At 36.5% G+C, this 19,993-nt stretch overlaps 3 protein-coding genes and 1 pseudogene across 4 annotated transcripts; all 4 read left to right on the forward strand.

Annotated features, from left to right (window-relative positions):
- Positions 1-852: 852 nt before the first annotated feature.
- Positions 853-5,676, forward strand: LOC145898356 (uncharacterized). Of its 2 annotated transcripts, none has more exons than XM_082986782.1 (9): positions 853-1,003; positions 1,065-1,191; positions 1,266-1,354; positions 1,504-1,929; positions 2,230-2,296; positions 2,359-2,469; positions 2,534-2,710; positions 2,918-5,082; positions 5,144-5,676. In XM_082986782.1, the coding sequence occupies exons 1-9, from the start codon at positions 914-916 to the stop codon at positions 5,219-5,221; spliced, it is 3,330 nt and encodes a 1,109-aa protein (XP_082842908.1). In that variant the 5' UTR covers positions 853-913; the 3' UTR covers positions 5,222-5,676. The 2 variants fall into 2 exon arrangements, with proteins under 2 accessions (XP_082842908.1, XP_082842910.1); XM_082986784.1 differs by having other exon boundaries at positions 863-1,003; positions 1,090-1,191.
- Positions 5,677-8,559: 2,883 nt separating this feature from the next.
- Positions 8,560-12,824, forward strand: LOC145897568 (WD repeat and FYVE domain-containing protein 2-like). The gene is made up of 12 exons (XM_082985913.1): positions 8,560-8,787; positions 9,362-9,429; positions 9,514-9,587; positions 9,754-9,808; positions 9,978-10,128; positions 10,192-10,313; positions 10,483-10,600; positions 10,724-10,829; positions 11,190-11,302; positions 11,388-11,507; positions 11,972-12,080; positions 12,238-12,824. Exons 1-12 carry the CDS (start codon positions 8,648-8,650, stop codon positions 12,268-12,270), a joined length of 1,209 nt encoding a protein of 402 aa, XP_082842039.1. The 5' UTR covers positions 8,560-8,647; the 3' UTR covers positions 12,271-12,824.
- Positions 12,825-13,662: 838 nt separating this feature from the next.
- On the forward strand, positions 13,663-15,058 carry LOC145898118 (uncharacterized; annotated as a pseudogene).
- Positions 15,059-17,025: 1,967 nt separating this feature from the next.
- Positions 17,026-19,791, forward strand: LOC145898120 (uncharacterized). Its single transcript, XM_082986555.1, has 5 exons — positions 17,026-17,173; positions 17,374-17,614; positions 17,755-17,866; positions 17,980-18,148; positions 19,486-19,791. The coding sequence occupies exons 1-5, from the start codon at positions 17,048-17,050 to the stop codon at positions 19,789-19,791; spliced, it is 954 nt and encodes a 317-aa protein (XP_082842681.1). The 5' UTR covers positions 17,026-17,047.
- Positions 19,792-19,993: the final 202 nt, after the last annotated feature.

Below are 19,993 nucleotides of genomic sequence, written 5' to 3' on the forward strand. Positions count from 1 at the left end.
AAAAATAGCAATCCAATGAACTAAGGATTGCTTGATGAAATAATGCATACAAGAGGTTTTTCGTGGTGTGTGAAAACTTGTTGCAATAATTCTGTGCTCATAGCTTCCACGTTCGATCGCTTTACGCACGCGTATGGCGAATCTACGGAATACACATGTACGAGATTTTGTCGTTGTAAAATGATATGTAATGGTTGATTACAGTTTTTAAGTTTGTTGGTTTAAGGTATTTTGTGCCCCGAAATTCCATTGATTTATTCTCCTTGCATTTAAAGAAATGGTAATAGGTGGCGCCATGGTCAGAACCAAACAGTGAAAACGTAACCACTGTAGGTTAAAGCTAACCGAGTGAGTGCGGCAATTCGCAAACAGTTGCCGAATTCCAGCTTAGTCAGAGTAAAACAGGGCTGGTTTTTGCCTTGGCGTCGGGCGATTTTAGAAAATTTTACTTGAAAACACTTTTCTCTTCTGATAATATAAGGTATGCTAATAATAGACTAATAATACAAGTTATGCTTGCTAAGACAAGTAGGCTAAGTTAAAGACTTTTTCTTGACAAATTAAAAGGTAAGTAAATCCAACTTACATATTGCAAATAGGTACAACAGAAGAACTCTTTTAATTCGGATGTTGTCCAGATATATAGTAATATAATATTGCTAAAATTTAACTGAACACAGCTGACATTTCATTGTAATTGTAACCTTAGATTTTAAAAGTCATAGAACACACAGGATACAGTTGCTTTTTATGTTGAATGTTTTCAGGTGCTTGCATTGTAAATTTTTTGCTCTATATGCTAACTAACATAACACACATTTGTGATTTAGTTTTTCCTCGTTTTGCAGTTTTTAGGCATATAGCCTGATTATGTAGCCTAATTTAAACCTCAAAGACTTACAAATTTGTGGAAATGGAGAGTATTTCTGTAATTGTTGGTTCCCATCGCAAAAGTTGCACTGAATCAAGTAACACTTCTCCGAAATTGGAAAATAAAAAAGAGGTGTGTGTGTGTGCCAGATTATTAATTTTAGAAATGGATTTTTTAACTTTTGTGTTTAAAGCTGACAAGAGTTTTTCTGTCTAAAGATGACAATTTACTGACACCTGCAAGTAAAAATCCAACTTCATCTGTAAATCAAAATAATTTACTTCAGATTCCTTTAAAAATGGAAACAAAGTGTACTTCAGGTAAAATTTGCCCACTATATGAAAGGAGTTTTTTGTGTGACATTTGATGTTTAAAATTTTATCCTAATTAACAGATATCAAACAATTAAAGCAAACTAAGACCAAAGAATTGAAAATACCAGAATCGTTAAAAGTGAGAAATGACCCTTCCACAATACAATCGGTGAGTTTTTTATTTAAGGTGTTTGCACTTGTTTCTATGACTGTTTGTAATTATTTGAAGTGTTTACACACCAAGTAAAGTTTCTCTCGTGTCAAGTATTTACAAACTAATAGAATCATTTGTATATATATGTAAAGTTTTTATTTTAGGTTAAAAGGTCCAAGGACTCGAAAAGAAGTTCAGGAAATGACAGAAGCAAATCATACTCAAATTCCAAATCTTCCAAGCACAAAAAAGATTCCAAATACAAAAGCCATCTCTCCACTTCAGACCGGGAAACGATTAGCCACCGACACAGATCACGACACAGACATGAAAAGTCCAATCATACCCCAAAAACACAAGCTTTCCACAAAAGAGTCACACAAAGTCCTTCATCACGTAAATATAAGCAAAAGTCTCAATCACGCCCTGACAGCAAAATCAACAAATCAAATCCAGGACGCAGGACACCTAAAACATCTCCAACCCATAAGAAATCATCAGAAATAACTTTATCATGTAAAAAAAAAGTGAAAGTACATTGTGATAAAGGTTCAACATCCAAGAAACAAGAAGAAACTTTGAAATCTAAGGTATTTTTGAAAACCATTGTTTTGCTTAATTGTACTTCTAAGTTCTAACACTAAAACAGAAATGCACAAACTGATAATTTTAGCTCCCTTATACAAGAGACAACTTGTTATCACTGATCAATCTTCTTATAAATCATATTTTCATATGCACATTAAATTTTATTAATATGTATATATATTTTTTTTTTTTGAGCAACAGTTACCTGAGTTGGGTTCCACCACATTAGGATAGTTTTTAGTATATCAGTCATTCTTTGGTGGTACATGTGACATGAGGCAATGATTGTATCTTACTGTTAGGTAATTAATAGTCCCACAAAAGACGTAACGAAGTCCCCAAGCAAGCAACCAACTTCAAATGCGAAGGGTACAAAGTTACCTGTTATGTTTGTTGCACAGGTTTGGTTCTAAAGTTTTATCTGTTTTCAGATAATGCAAAAATGTGGGCTGATGTTTTCACAGCCGCGTTAAAATATTACTCAACTTCACTTAATACGGAAGACAAAAAGGAATACCCCCAAGAAAAGAAGGATACATCTTGTATGATAAGACTATGTGCCATTGAACTGTTTTCTATTTAAGATTCCTGTTTTTGGATGTTTAGGTGACACAACTTTTTTGGTCAACTTTAACATTTCTTCACCAAAACTTAGTGAAACGCAAAGGTTAAAACTACCAGACACCAGCCAAACATCTGATGCAAATGGTGATGTTTTGTTATCTGAAATAAATGACTGCTTCTCTCCAACCTCATCGTTTTCACCATGTGCAGATGAAGAAAGTAATTTTTTTTTGAAGAAATCCTTTAAGTTTACATAAAAAAGCCTTTCTTGAAGTATGTAAATAAAGATTCACGATTTGACATAAATGTAGCAGTTTTTAGTTATGTTGTGTGTTGTGAGTTACTCACTTACATTTGTTTGTTTTTTTGGTTGATATTGTTAGACTCCTATGTCTTTCCTTTTTATGTTATTACTTATATTTCCAGAGTGTGAAAGTGTTGTGGAGGGCAACAACAAACATCTGCCAGATGCTTCCTGTGAACCTTCAGAAAATAACCACCTGGTTCAAAGTTCCTCTGTGACAGAGAGCAAAAATCAGGCCAAACCCTTCTACATTTCACAAATGTCATTTTGGCCTTCTTCGTTGCAAAAAATTGAAACAGTTGCATACTGCAGTAGCAAGAAAGCCCCTGTTTGTGTGAAGTGCCTTCATGATAATGCCCACATAGAGGAAATTAAAGATCCACGTTCTCAAAATGAGAGATACAGGGCACACTTTATTGCATGGCACATGTGTTGCCTCTGCTTTAGGTTCCTAAACAGTGCAGAAAAATATGTGATGTGTTGTTTACCAGAAGAGCTTTCTTCAAAGGAATGCAGTTCAAATTTGTCTACAGATGAACAGGAAGCTTTTAAAAAAACATCTGGACATGGAAAACCAAGCGAAAACAAAATGGAAGCAATGCCTGTGAGTATTCAGCAACAAACTGAGAAATTTATTGAATCAAAAACTGGAGAAATCAATGTAGCAAACAATGCTACTAAGAAAGCAAAGTCACCACTGACATCGACTGAAAATAAAGATGATGTACATCCTGTAAGTACATTTTCAAAGGATGTTCAGATCTTATTTACCGAACAAGACACCCCATATTATTATAATGCAAACTATTGTCACGAAATTGCTGCAGAGGTTGTTCCTGGTCTGCTGCCTGGGGGTAAAACAAGTTCAACTCCGCTGCTTGCCAGCAACACAACTAAAGTTACTTCTGACAAGGAAACCACTTTGAATGCTGAAGATCAATGTGCAGAAGCCAAAAATATCTATAAAACAACCACAAAGGCCGTGCAAAAAATACAAACTAACTGTACAATGTTGCAAGATAGTACGCAATCATATACATTGTCAAGTTCAAACAGAAGCTCAATCGACAGTGATTTATGCGATGAAACAACTTCCCAAACTGATAAATCCTGTGCTGAAACAGCTGAGTCCTCTGATGATGCTGTAAACATCCTTTTTTGTCACCTAGAAGAATCTAGAATAGCTTCATTAAGTCCAGTTGTTGATGCTTGTGTACCCCACGCTGACAATAGTTGTATAATCGGCCAAACTGATGCAATAACCAGTAAACCTAACTTCTCACCACTTCACTACACAGATTTAAGCTCTGACTCCAGTCAAGAAACTGTGGGAAATTTTGGTAGCAAGGAGAACACAAAGTCATATTTAAAAACTTCTTTGACTTTCTCAGAAGCATCTTCTACAGACATCAGTTCTCCAAAAAGTTTGCGAATCGTTGAAGAATCTGAAACTGATGACAATTTCCATCAAGCATCAAAAGCATTTACGACAAAAGTAACACTACATAGTGAAACATCAGATACATTGAGAAGCTCTGAAAGTGAATCTTTTGATTATACAACTAAAGATATTTTAACAGACTCATCAAGGGATTTTAGCAATCCAGACTGGTTGCAACAAGATCTACCAGATATAAACAGATCTCTAAAAAGACGAAAAATTGAACAAAACAATCCATCATGTCTTGTAACAGCACCACAAGTTGTTTATTCTCCCATATGTCCGGCCCCAAACCCAGATTTGTGTAGGGACATAGAAAAATATGATAAAGCTGTTCCATTTAAAAAGCGTAAGTTTTCAGATCTAGACCTTGCAGAATTCCATGACAAGTGCAATGATGTGCCTGCACTGGAAACTGACCTGTTCTCACCTTCACATCCTGTTTCAGAACCAAATGAAACAGAATCATTACTTGATTTTACTGAGAAAAGTATAAACCCCAATAAAGGAAATATGTCACCAAAAACAGAAAACTTTGATCATGACACTGATGGTGAATATGATACTTCATATCAAGATCTCGCTGTTGCTGGCTCTCCAGTGACAACCCAGCTACAAATTGATAATGATATTGAATCTGATCATGAAGAGGGTACATTTAAATGCAGCTATTTCTCTTTCAAGAATAAATCTTATGCATGGCCTTACACATATCCCTCTATATCACAAATAGAAGATTTGTCAGACCCTGATGACAGTGAAGATGATGTTCCCTACTTCGACAAACCTTTTGTTTTCCTTAAACGTATAGAGGAAGACGGTTATGTGCCAAAGTGTTTCGTTGAGGTAATATTAAAATTTTGTTTTAATACCAAACTTTATCATTAAATTGTTGCTTGCTTTTTAGAATATAACTGATCACCAGTGCTGTTTGTGCTGCAACAAGTTCTGCTGTTCTTCATCATGGGTGTCACTCCTGCGATGAATTTATGATACTTTATTATTAGTTTTCCTAATTTATTTAAGTTATGTTAAGTGACATTGTTCATGAAACTTTATATATTTATTTGAGTATTCATGCATGGATAGTATTATGCTTCAAAATGCAATAATTTGTGACACTGTTACGTATTGTATTTCAGCGATCCATTTCAAGTAAAGTGAGTCTGTGTTCAAAGAATTTGAACATAAGTATGAATTCTAAACTATCAGTTGTTTTTTGGTGGTCAGTTTTCTTGCAAGTTAAATTGTACTCGAATTTGTCGGCCATCTTGAGCAAGTTCAGTGGTGCAAACATTAATTATGATTCAATGCCCCTCTTTAAAATAGTGGATATAACATGTCATATTTGTTATGCAATGTGGTATTCACATTCCCTGACACTTAGCACTCTTGCCATTTCTCCCTGACATGAATGTGATTACTAACATCCTGACGTATGGCAACGATATACATTTTTAAATAAATGCAATGTGGTTATTAAATTTTTTTTAATGATTGCCAAAATTCTTGCCGTAAAAATTCCTCAGTGGGTTATGGGAAACGTGGCTGTGATATAGTCCGCGAATACCTAATGTATTACCCAACTTGACGTTTTTCTATAATATTACCGAGAAGCTGACTGTTCTACATTTATAATAATTGGGTTTATTGAAATATTTTTGCAAAGGTTGCAACATAATTTTGTGTTAGGGGCGCACATGTAAAAACAAACAGTGCAAACGTGTCTCGAGAATCAAGTTCTGCAACTGCAGTTCACAATTACGATAATTTTGCAACATTTATTCTTTTCAGATGTTTTGATACCCAGGAAAGTCCAGTTTTGCCCGCGGGGAATGCCCGTTTTGTACTCCCCTGTGTCATAGAGAGTCTCAGTTTCGTCACAAGGCGACCGGTGATGCATTGGGGTCAATTTTCTGGTTGAATGAGCAGGAAGTCACGTAGTGTAGCCAGGGCGATTTTCAGCGTCTTTGGTGCAGTTTTAGTGCATTTTTTGCTCTTCTCAGTCAGTTAGGCGTTTGGTGCAGGGTGCTGTGACAGGTTAGTTGAAAAACCATCAAAATGTTCAAGGGGATGTAGCTCAAAATTGAATCACAGAAGTATACCTTAATTTGTGATTTTATGTTAGGCCCGCCTCTTGGCTACGCAGTAAGGTCAAAATTAGTCGCAAGATAGTTGCTCAAAGCACCCCCTAGGGGTCATTTCGCCCCCCGGTCAGACATTATTTTAGCTAAATGGGCTGCAAAAAATGTAAGATGGTTTTGCGAAAAAATGAATCACAAAAACCTCATCCAATTTGCAATTTAATGTTGGCCCTAACCCTTTTCTATGCAATGGCAAAAAAAATTGTCACAGGAAAGTTGCTTTGGTTGCCCCCTGGGACTGTTTTTGCTATCCTATAGGACAAAAGATCCTCCTGGAGGCTCCTCAGATCCTTGCTGTGTTTTGGCGGATGCTGCTGCAATCAATTTTTTTCTCTATGAATGGTACCAGTAGATCTTCATGGGTCACTGAACACAGGAATTGTTGTTGGCAAAAAAAGCAAATCACTCAGTATGGGTATTAATGGTGAAAGCCTTCAAAACTACATTTTGGGGATTTAATGCTGATATGCGGCCTACAGTGATTTTGTTGTCGACGTCTTGTGACGAAATAAGCACCTACTATCTTACGATCCCCACGTTTCGGCCGGTGTAATGAGCATGTATGTGCATTTAATATTCTTTTGAACAGGTGTGGTCAAAATCTTTAAAATCGCAACATAGGAATTTATTTTGAGACAACCGGAATAAACGTGAATATTAAAACTTGACCGACCTTATGCAACCAGTTGAAGAACTGTAAGGTGGAATTGAGGAAGGGCTTGAATTCCGCAATAGGGTTAAGTTAATTCACCGTGTACGGTGAATTCGATTGTTATACACGAGCCCCGTTGAACCCCACCACCAATTAAACACAGGAACGAAGCCTGAGGGAAGGTGCCGGTGGTTTGATAAGGCGAAGACTCACCCAAGGGTTACCAAAAAGAAGGATAAACCATGACAATAGCTTAATCCATATGAAGAATCGTTTAAGGCAGTAAAAACACGAGCGCTAAACGTTCTTCAACATTATAATTCTCAGGCTAAAATTGTCGTTCATGCTGATTCATCATCTTTCGGACTCGAGGCTTTTTTTTTGTCACAGCGAAACGGTATAACTTTCGTCCAGATACGAACTACAACAAAACAGAGGTAGGTCCACGTTCAAATTAAAAAAAAGCTTTGTGTATGGTCGTGCGAAAAGTTCTGTGAAAATTTGATTGGGTAAAGTTTATTATAGAGACTAATCATAGCCCCTTATTAGCTCGTTGGGTGGGTTAGGAGTAGTCTATAACTATTTTTAATTCATATCCTAGTTTTTCACAGAAAATGTTCTAAAAAACATTTAGTAGCCTACAACTACTATCTTTTTTGAGATACTATTAGTACCGTGTTTTACGGACCATAAAGCGCACCCGATTATAAGGCGCACTGTCAATAAATTGCTTTGATTAGTTTTTTGTTCATACATAAGGCGCACCGGGCTATAGAACGCAACGTATTTTAAGGAGTATGGGTTACCGTATAAAGCTCATTAAACAAAAACTTGTTACGTAATAAATGTAAGCAAGTCACAATAGTATGAATATCACAGTTGCTAGTTGCTTTTACCGTAGTTTATTGTGTAAGACGGTGGTTTATTTATAATAGTATCGGTACTGGTTTTGAGTGTAGGCAATAAAGCACTACTTGATCCATACATTAGGCGCACCGGCTTATAAGGCGCACGATCAATTTATGAGGAAAAAAAAGGATTTAAGTTGCGCCTTATGGTCCGTAAAATACGGTAATGGCATTGTCAGGTAATATAAGCCGAACGTAAACGGTAATGCACATGTTAGGTGCCTTACAACAATAATTGTCAACTAATCCGTGGTTTTCAATTGTCAGATACGGTAATAACCTTTTATGCGATAAAAACGTGTCGGTACGAAGGAGAAACAAAATATATATGAGCCGTCCTCGAATGTACATACTGCCGGGTAAAAACTTTATAAGCCGCGGAGTTAACAGTACGGCAGCCAACACAAGCACCAAGAAAATGCAATGAATGTAACAAATAACATGTGTATGGTCAGTTGACAACGATATAGGTGGTGTGATTTGGTAAAAAATGTCTTCTTACTACAATTTAATTTGACGCACTGGTCTTTCCAAACATAAAAAAAGACAAAATTTAACAGAAACAATATTATTTCCGCATGATCGATTTGGGACGCTTCATGATTTCTCGTGACGAAGTGAAGAGCAAAACAAAAGGATTATTTTCGTAAACATTTGCCAAGGTTGGTTGTGGATTGCGTATGTAAAAACGATTAGCAGCCAAAGCAATGGCTGCAGCAATTAAAACCAAGCCCCAGGAAAGACAACCTGTACTTTTAAATCGCATTGAAGATGATACACAAGATACTGTAACTGCAGCTGTGTTTACCCCCCACGAAGATGGAATTATTACAGTTAGTGAAGACAAGTAAGAGTTTTTCACGTCACGCTGATGTTTTTTACGTAGTAAAATACCACTGCTCACTCCCTTTATTAAAAAAAATTTAATAACCCAACAAAATGTACACATATTTCAACAAATATGTAAAAATATCAAATATATCTTGAAAGTTACTGTGTTATGTGTGAGAAAAAATAGTGACAGAATTAACACCAACCTTATCTTGTGTAATATGTTTGTTGAAACAGTGTTGCAAATTGTAATTCAAGGGACACTTAACCTGAAACAGCCCATTATAGTTACATTTGATATAATTATCGTTAGCCATAGCCCAGTCTGCAGAGTTTAGCAGCTGCATGCGCAAGTTTTATTTAACTTTTTTTGTTTGCACACCAAATTTTTGTTTTTTTAAAAAAAAGCAATTGAACAGAAAGACGTTTTATCGTTTTCGTTGCTCGAGGGTTTGGGGGTCGTGCACACTTGCGTGCCCGAGATCTCGTCAGCAACTGCCATATTCTGCAGACTGGGTCATGGCAATGATAAATATTTTATGTTTGTTTTATGACATTGGTACATAAAGGCATTTTATTCATTTTTTTAGATCTATTCGAATATGGTTAAAGCGTGAAAGTGGCCAGTATTGGCCAAGTGTGTGCCACTTTCAAACATGTAAGTAATACACAATAAAACTTAAAAATGGTTTGGCCATGCACAAAACTATTTTTAACTGCTTTTTAATTGTTTGTTTTACAGCACCATGCTCAATCCTCTTTTTTGCCAAAGACAGTCGGTTGTTGTTCGTTGGACAAGATAATGGGAATATTGATGTAATGTTTTCTTAACAAAGAATCCATACAGAGATTTATGTTGGCTTTTGTTTTATAAAGTACCTTAGTAAACTTAACTGTTGAGTTTCAGTTTTTATCCAGTATACCTATCACTGTTTGGGCCTAGTTTTCCTAAAACAATTTTGAATTATCTATTTTGTTTTAGGAGTTTGAAGTTTCAGAAGATTACAACCAACTTATACACAAAAGACAATACTTGGGTCTGCATGTTATTTTATGTTTAAAAATGCTATTTTAATTATATTTCTTCATGTATCATGTAAATTGTCTGCAGAAATACCTACTGTCTTAACAAAATACTGCATGAATTTATTTAAGATTTAGTAAGCATTTAGTAAAAGTTGTAATTATAACTTAAGTGTACTTTAGCCCACCAAAGGGAAGTAACTGGATGTGTTTATGCCAGTCAAAATGATGTGCTAGTGGCAAGTGGCAAAGATAAGTACATTACATGGCATTTGACCAAGAATGGTCAAAGGTTGGGTGGTTACCAAACAGCATCAGTGCCAAATTGCTTGCAGTAGGTTGTGTGTTAGTGTTGACTGTTGGACTTGGGTTAAAAAAAAATCTTTTTTGAATTTAGGTATGATGCACAGTCTTACTACGTTTTTGCAGGTTTGAACAATGGAGAAATAACTATTTTAAAACTTAACAAAAATGATTGTCAGCTTGTTACTTCTCTTAAGGGTCATTCTGGAGCTTTAGGTATGAATATAACACATTAAAGTGTGTTTGTGAAGTTATACTGTTAAATTAGGTTTGTTTGCTAGATTTTAACAGAAAAGAAAAATTTTTTTGGAGCATGATCATCATTCCTAAATAAACATTTTTTAGCATGTATTGGCACTGTGTCATGTTTCAAATTCTGTTGTAGCTTGTCTTTGTTGGGATCCAGCCAGTGAGATTTTGTATTCTGGGTCATCGGACAAAGCAATTGTGTTGTGGGATATTGGAAGTAAAAAGGGAACTGCAATAGAATTACAGGGTCACCAGTAAGTAATATTGTTCAATTGTAACAATCGAAAAATAAAATTATACCTATGTGAATATCAATGTTTAAACAGAGTAAAATTATGTTCAATGAATTTGAAGTTAAAATTGGTGAAAATGTTTAGGGGCAAAGTAACATCCCTCCATTACTCAGCAAATACTCATCAGTTGCTGTCCACTAGTGATGATGGTTCACTTGTTGTGTGGAACATGGATATTAAGCGACATGAGGTTTGTTATTCTGCATTGTGTCACTACTCCCTTCAATTAATCATTCTTAATTGGATGAAATCATACATGTTTTTGTCTACCTGATGTGTCTTAACTTTGTCTCCAGATATTCAAAATGTGTTTTAAGAAAGTGGGCTGGTTTTGTGACTTCTGGGTATACTTGGTCTTGTATGTGGTACTTTGAATAACTATATTATTATCCCATCCCATACTCTATACCTACAATAAAAATGTGCTTGTGTTTGAAAACCTGAGCACCAACGTGATTGTTAACAATCAAGCAAGGGTCTTATGCTCTTGAAAAATTTTTTTAAAATTCTAATCATGACAACATGCACCTGTATTCTACTCGCTCTCCAGACTCCAGTATGGCAAGAAGGAAATCAGTGCAGTAAATGCAAGCAACCATTCTTTTGGAATTTTAAACAAATGTGGAGTGACAAAACAATTGGTTTGCGACAACATCACTGCAGGTAGCAACAAAAACATGTTTAGGGCCTTACTATGATATTCATTTGTCAAACAACATGATGTGATAAACTTTGCGTTGTGTTGCAGGAAGTGTGGTATAGCAGTGTGTGCAAGCTGCAGCTCAAAGCGAACCACCATTCCACTGTTTGGTTTTGAGTTTGAAGTTCGTGTCTGTGAGGAATGCTTTCAATCGGTCACAGAACAAGAGTGAGTAGAAATTATTCAATACTTTATGTACTCGTATACTGCCCGCAGTTCTGGTGCATTTGAAGCAAAATAAGTGTGACTTAATTAAGTACATCCAATGAGGTTTATGGGTGTTAAGAACTGTTGATCAAAGCATAGTAATGAATCTTTATCCATTATGACCTGGTTTTCCAGGAAATGTTATTTTTTGTTTGTTAGTTTTTACCCGGTTGCCATTTTCTTGAACTAAATAGATTTGGTAGTCTGACAAATCCTACATGCAATGTGCTTAACCAATATTTAATCAACTCGAGTGCTTTTGATTTAAAAACTAAGGTTAATTTTAAAAATCTATCATATATTGTTGTTCAATTTTGAGCATTATGTAATGCACTTAACTATTAATGTACCAACATCAGCAAAAAAAAATAAAATGAGTTTTGACAAAACAATTGTTTTCAAAAAAACGATTATTTTTTACAAAGGCGTGCACCCACAGCTACTTTCCATGATTTGAAGCACAACGTCTTAAACTCATCTCCTGATTGGTCAAGGTCATGGCTTGTCACATCTGGCTCTGACAGAACACTTAAGGTTGCTGTTTGATAATATAATTGAACAGTTATAATTAATAATTGTATTTTTTGTTTAATTTCTAATTACCACAGAAATGTTATAAATACTCTGTGATGTTTATGGTATAGTGTTTTGTAGAATAAACTGTTGGCCTGAATTTATCTTTGTATCGCAGCTGTGGGACTTGAAACAGGTTGTGACCAAGTAATTGATGATTTTTCTGTCAAACGGTGGCGCCAGTGCACCACATAAACAGTTTCCTTTCGCTTCACCGTGTTATCGAGGATCGCCACGTGCAGTTCTAAATATTTCACAACTGTAATTATTATGTATCCGCTTAATGTTGTTGTGATGCCGAGGGGAAAGCGCTTGCTTGCATTCAGACACTTGTCATTTCAAACCTGCCCTAATTGTATTTGTGATTACATATGTTGTACTATTTCTTCACAGCACCGTTCAACTACGTATTTGTGTGTATTACGAGTTGTTGTAATCCTTTGATTAGCAAGCTGGTATGTCATTGTCGGACAGTGGTTATGACTTTATTTGATTTCCTTTATGTTACCTTATAAAGATTGACCGAACCCTTCGCAAAACTAGAACGACAAACAAGTAAATTCTAAGGTGTGACATATTTTTTCCATTCCGTACACTTCCTGTTTCATAAGAAGGCCGGATTATTTTTTGCCACGCTTTCAAAGAAGATTGTGTTGTTCCCAAATTCGTTTGCTTGATTAGTTGCAATAAATGTTTGTGTATTGTCCCGAATGGCACAGGTTACATGAAGTTTTAGATTATAATGTTGAAGGCTCCATTTCTATATAGTTCTATGGAAAAGAACAGAAAATTATCCCATCTCAAACTCCTGCGTAACAGTGAAATTATGTTTTACAATGCAATGGGTGCTAGTGTTACGGTTTGAATGATCACAGATGCAATTTTAGTATGGTTCTCAGAGTTATTAGTCGCGCAGTCAGTTGGTAGAGAGTGCTGTTAAAATTTGGTTGAAAAAGTACCAAAATATTGAGGTGGATTTTTGTGGCAAAATGAATCACAGAAACTACACTCTATTTTTGATTTTTAGTTAGTCCCACCCCTTATCTACAAACCCGGGTCAAAATTATTTGAGAGACAACTACCCTAACCGGTCCCCCAGATGCATTTTGCCCCCTGTTGGACATTATTTTGACCAAAAAGAAGAACAAATTGTAGGTTAGTTTTGTGAAAAGTGAATCAGGGAAAGTATATATACGGTTCCTTATCTGTGGTCAATGCCCTAATTATAGGTTTAATGGCTAGTTACAGAGATTCTATGCTAGATACGTTTTATGCTAGATACGGGATTTTAACCATAGCCATATAAAATCGCTACCAACAAAAACCCGTAGTGTGCGTACTCGTTGAAATATTTATTGGTCATTAAAACGGTGTTATTGGTATAGCTGTGACCGCCGAGAGCGATCAAGTAGAGTTCTTGTGTTTTCGTGAAAACGTCTTGGATCACCCAAAAGGAAAACAATTATGATACTTGCAGGTATTTTGCGTACTTGGGCTACTTATATTAACTCAAAACATGTTTTGTTAGTAACCATCGTCCTTGTTGGTGTATGAAATGGAACCTCACGGGCGTTTGCTTGAACCGCCAAGTCGATCCTTGTGGAGATTCCCAAATGAACCAGCGATCAAGCCTTAAGTCCATCGTCAATGAAAATTGGAATGAAAATGAACTTTTCTGCGGTTGATTTCAGGTTTTTATTTTGTTTTTAGTAATTTGAATCTGAACGCTTGAACTTTTATAAACGTAATTGATCCATTCTACTTGTGACTGCCTACTTTTTTTCAGCATCAATTAAACTTGGAGGGAAGGTGTGGTATTTGTGGAGATGCTTGGGATAAGGAACGTGAAAATGAAGCAGGGGGAAATTCGCCAAAGGGATTATTGTTCGCCAATATCAACCTGGTCTGATATTTCTTGCGTAAGTATATAGCCACGTTTCTGGAGTGCTTTTAACATTTACAGGTTCGATGATGGACATCTCCGTTGAACTGACTGCTAATCACTTGTTTTTTTTTGAGTTTCGTTTGTGTGAGTGGAACTCGCCGACTGTTCCTGCAAATCAAGATTGTTTCAACAAGTAAAATATTTCAGTCCACTCAATACCTTTAAATTTTTTTTAATATTTGTTTAATTTCAAGAAACTTGTTGGAGATTATGAGTGGAGGGACGCAGTACGAACCGGTGCCAAGTGACGGAGGTCCATGGATTTATAAATTTCAAGTGCAACTCCCTGAAGGATTGACTTGTTCGCAATGTATTTTGCAGTAGAGATACCACGCTGGTAATTTCTTAATTTATGTTCTCTCAGATATTAAATTAGTTTTTGCCACCAATCAGGGAATACGTGGAACTGTGAATCTGATGGTATTTGTTGTACGGGATGCGGGCCACAAGAGGAATTCTATGGATGTGCGGATGTTGCGATAGGAAATGAACCGACACTTTCTCCACCACATTGGGTAAGATGTTACCTTTCCCCAGTCTAAATAAAGCAAAGGTATAGGTGGGATATACAGAAGATGAAGTTTTCTCGAGAGAAATCTTCTTCAAGAGTTTTCTTTTTGTCGTGTGAAAATCTGCATCAAACTCTATGTTAAGAAAGTCTCAGCAAAACATTTTTCTCATCACTTCCTTCGTGACAATGAAAAATATTTAGCATTGCAACTATTTTCCATGTATTGTGTAAGCTGCATACAGATGGCCATTTGCTTATCATATTTTCTATTTAGTTTCTTTTGTGTCATAATATACATCAAAATGTATCTTCAACACCAGAAGTATCCACATCAAACGAAAATCACATAAACATCCTTAACCCAATAAAGCACAACAAAAGCGGACTTGCATTTAAGTTTTAATTTTATTTATACAAAAACTACATCTTAAGTATCGTCGAGTTAACCAACCAATTGTTTTGCAGAGCAAGACAGTTGGATAAATTAATCAGAGCAGAGCGCAACGACAGATAAATATATGTAAACATTTTATTTTTGTCTGTCTTAAATTTTACTGATTAAACATTGAAATTTACTAAGTTCTCAATTCTATGCAAGGTTAATTGTAAAAAATAAAATTTTACAAATGTGCCTTAATGTGTTCATTACATATGCAAGAAAATCAACCATAACTTTTTAAGATTTCTTGCGGAAAGTGTTCAGCCAAGTTGTAATTCAATGTATCACTATAAGCACTGAACAGTCATTGCCTTTCGTCGTTAATTTTGATGATGGAGTTGTTGCCAAAACAAGACAACAAAAACCACAATTTTCCGGGAGAGCTGATTTCCAAAGTTTCGCTTTCAGGCGCAGCGGCTGTTGTCAGTTGCGAGTTACTGGCACGCGACGGTTTTAGCATCTCATTAGAGCGCACCAGGTGTTTCGGCGCACCTTAACTGCATCAGACCACTGCGGAATTCTAATACCGGATGGCAGGTTTGTCAATAAACACATCTTGAAAGACAATTTAGTTCTGCGAGGGCCCGCGATCGCACGTGTGAGTTTTGAATAGGTTCTCGTGCGATTGATTGAATACTGGCTATGACCACAAGCATCGCATGTCTTCGCAATCAGTTCGAAACAAAGCAACTTTTTTTCAGGCTGTTGGAATGAGATGAACAATTTTTAAATAACCACTATGACAAAAGCTCTGTAAGTTACGATTGTTCAGGTGTTGGCGCATACAAATTCAGTTGGTTGGAAACAGGATTGGATGTAACAAAAAACTTTAATTAAACGAACAAAACTCACGCGAACGCACCGTTGGAATCATTGTTAGAGTTTTTGATAGCAATTGTCGAAGTTGACTGGAAAGTTGTCGACCATCAATAGTACAAGCTGGCGACAAACAATCCGTTTAAATGTTTTACTCTTCCTTGCGGATTTAATTAACGTCGTTGATAATAACGCTACTCAAAACAAAACATAAGTAACGCTGTTTTGTCTGGACATGCCCACAACTACACTAAAAACATTTTTCATCTTTACCAAGTGGTTATTAATATAAAGTCAAGCTTAATTTGAATGAAACGACCAATTTCATGTCACATAGTTCCACGTGATACAAAACAAGATTCATTGTGCGATTTTGATTTTCTTAATTTTTCTGAATTGTATTATTTTCATGTATCTTGACATTCAAATAATGGAAACCCCAGGATTGAGATTCGTCACAATCTCCTCAAGCCAAAACTGTGTTCAATGTTTTATGCGATTTTACATGATGAAAATACTGAAGTCAGTTGCATTTGTAAAAGTTTTGAAGGTAAAAGGTCTTCATCTTCTCTGCGTGTGAGTGTATCGATACATCGAACTGCCATATTATACCTTAAAATGGTTTCACTTCGTTATAGCCATCTTGCCCATATTGCAGGAAAATCCAAACAGCGTAAAAAGTCGTCTCCAGTTCAGGTGTTTATTGTGTAAAATCCAAGAATTAGAAAACGTACTCGTTTTCAACGATTTTAACATACAGTTTTAAATATTGACTTTTGGCCGTATATCGACTTAACATGTGGACACGTGTTTCGCCAATTCATGATGAGTTTGTTTACATTCTAAAATACTGTCAATATTTAGCGCTTGAATATTTTTTTTACTTTTTTCTTTAATTCTTTCGTGTGGACAGAGTATGTTCGAACCAATGTGACAGACAAAATAGCTATATGTGACTTGTCTCTTGCCCTGCTGAAGGCGCGAGAAAAAGCGAAACTAGGAAAAAACGTGGTCTCCGCTTTAAATAAAAGTGGCTACTCTGTCTCTTTCGAGATCGTTTTCGTTCGGGACCCGCTCAGGTACGGGCAATGGTTTAGGACTGTGTATGAGTAAAGTACGCATATCACAGTTGCAAATTTAGTGCAGCTTATAAAAAAACTAATTAGGTTTGTTTTTATCTACAGCTGTTTTATTCAGTTGTGTGAGCATATTAAAAAATGTCAGCAAAATCACATTTACTTTTGTCAAAGTCCGCCTTTCAGTTTAGTGGAAGCAAATCGTCATTTAGAATTGACGACCTGTTGAAGAATCATTCAAGTCAACAGTGCTCTGAAAAACAGGACGTAAGTCTTTTTTTTTGATGCAGATCACACTAATATGCCAAATTAAATGATAAAAGCATGTATCTTTAATAAATTGTTACCAGAGACTCAATTAGTAACAGAGGTAAAAGATACATATTTTCTTTGATTATTGAATCTGTCTAAACTTGCTTTGCTCATTTCTGTGTATAAACATAAGAAATAAAAAATCGTATTTGTAGATCCTTAATGTTCATCACCGCGAACATTCTACACCGTCACCATCACAGAGTCCACGGTCATCCATTTCTCCTCCACATCACGGGATACCTCATCACACATTCAACATCGACCCATTATCTCTGGTGGCCGCACAACATCACAGGCAACAGCAACAACTCCTTCAATCTTGCACGTATCCATACAATCCACTCCTTAAATTCGGATTAAGCTTCATGCCACCAAACAACTTGTTTGCTCGTGGTTAGTTTTTTTTGCGTGGATAATAGCGCTAAAACTGTGGAAAATGCAACATTTTAATGTAGTTTTGCTGGTGACCAACCTAAAAGGTGCTAATTAGTCATCAACGAGCCAATGTCAAACTATTTACCCTTTGTTTGCAGACTTTTTAAATCCCTATCATCCGTACAGCCCTCCTACCCTAGATCATCTTCCATTCCTGCTTCGCGATCGTTTTTTGCACTTTGAAAACAGTGGCTCTCGAAAGTGCAGAAGGTATTCTATAATTAGGAATAGTTTGTCGAAAATCGTAAATGTTTTAAGATAAACCAATGCCCTTGGTTATAGTTAAAAACATTGTACATTTATTAAAAAATAGTTTCCTTTAGAAGCCGAACGGTATTCAGCGAACTTCAGCTCATGGCCTTAGAAAAGCGCTTTGAGAGACAAAAGTATTTGTCAACCCCTGATCGAATGGAGCTTGCTGATGCTCTAGGGTTGACTCAGCTACAAGTAAAAACGTGGTACCAAAATCGACGGATGAAGTGGAAAAAACAGGTTTGTGGAAACCTTTACACAAACAGCAACGCTAACTATTTAATTAGGGAAAATAAGATACATTGTAATATTTGGCAAAAATAGCACCAAAGGTTCAACACCGAAAAAACGAAGAATATTTTAAGTGAAACGCAATGCCACTAAAAATTTCCACCGAATGGACAAAGACAATTATTATCAACCAGTGCAGCTTCACACCAAATGTTATATTTCTTATCACAATTGTATCGCCATTTTGTACCCACACTTGATGGGCGTTGAAGTTCGTTGAAAATCAACTGAAACCAATAATTGTAACAGGGGCAAAACAGGAAGGTGGCCTTGATTTGTACCCAGACTTGACAACAGGTGTCCCGCAACCGAAGGGTAACGGAAAGTTAAACAAGGGACATTCGTAAACCCGGCGTCTCGCGTCGCCGTAATGCTGCATCAAAGTTGGAGGGCCGAAATTGAAACGTGTCGCTCTAAAGTCGCACGTGATCACAGACGGATAATGTCTTCCTCGCGTTTATGTTGTCATGCTTCGACGATGCGCAACCGCCAGTGACCACCACTTCAAAACAACATAAAAGCTGAGGAAGATTGTGGCACGGCGGTCTTCCGACAACTAATCGATTAGATAATGGCCTAGAGAACTACGACTAGAACTCCAAAATATCGGCATCCCCCGCTCGATTATTAAAGGAGTCGCATTTCGGAGCAAAGTAGCGACATTGTTGCGTGTTGTTAAACCACTCACCTGGGCGCGCTTATCATAGATCAGGGTAAGGCCCTTTCCGTAGGCACGTTTTACTCGTCATGCACCAACTCCTGGCGAATTCCATCCTGTTTCTCGCCAAAACAAGCGTGAAGGCACAAACAAATTAACTGTTCATTTTGACGGACATCACACGAGCGTTGTCTTTTGTTGTAAAATCAAACCCAAAACATTGACTCTAATGTTCGCACATCAAAGGACTCGATGTGCTTTCGATTAGGTCGCAGTCAGAATGGAACAGGTGAAAAGGAAGCGGCTTGAATACGGGATTGGTCATGACTACGGATTTATTTTGGGATGGGTGTAGTAATTATTGCGCTTCCTATTAATGGAATCATACTATTAAACAAGTCTATCTCCCCCCAAAAAGTAACTGGTAGTTGAAAATAGTTATGCTGTCGAAATTGGATTATCGTTGCCATACAGATATGATGTAATATTTCTGCAAAATGGCGACGTGGATCGATCAAATCGATTTTACTGCAGTTATCGCTTTTGTTCGGCTTTCGTACGGTGGCTTTTTTTAACAAAACACGGAAAAGGGCAAAATCGAATAATCACTCTGAACTTTTTTCCGTAGGTGCAACAAACTGACTCGTCAAATGATTCAGAGCAAGAAAAAGTGAATAACGATGGGATTTTGGAATCAACAGAGTTTGATTTGTATCGAGAAAAGCACAGAAGCTCCTCCAACGAACATTTTATGAACACGCAAAACATGGGATCGGGTGGAAGCAGCACAAAAAACGATCAAATCAGACCCGCTAGAATGCAAACATGTTATGAACCACAAACTTTATCTCCATGTTCTTCAAATAAGACAGGGAATGACATGGATAATGTATCTGGTTCAATGAGCATGCCAACCTCATCATTTTGTTCGTAGATTTTTTAAAGTGGATGTTTTTTTAGTTAACTAGCTGTGCCATAAATATTGATGCCGTTTGAATGTATTTGTGGGCGTTTGGTAGTAAAATAGAAGTATGTTGTTTATGAGTCATGTTTCCAAAGTTTTTTTAGTGCAGCGCACAGATTGTTACACAGGCTTGTGATTTTCAACACAATTTCGTCACCTGAAAAGTTTATTC

The sequence above is a fragment of the Ascidia mentula genome, chromosome 4, assembly GCF_947561715.1.
Source record: "Ascidia mentula chromosome 4, kaAscMent1.1, whole genome shotgun sequence".
In the NCBI taxonomy this organism is placed as follows: Eukaryota; Metazoa; Chordata; class Ascidiacea; order Phlebobranchia; family Ascidiidae; genus Ascidia; species Ascidia mentula.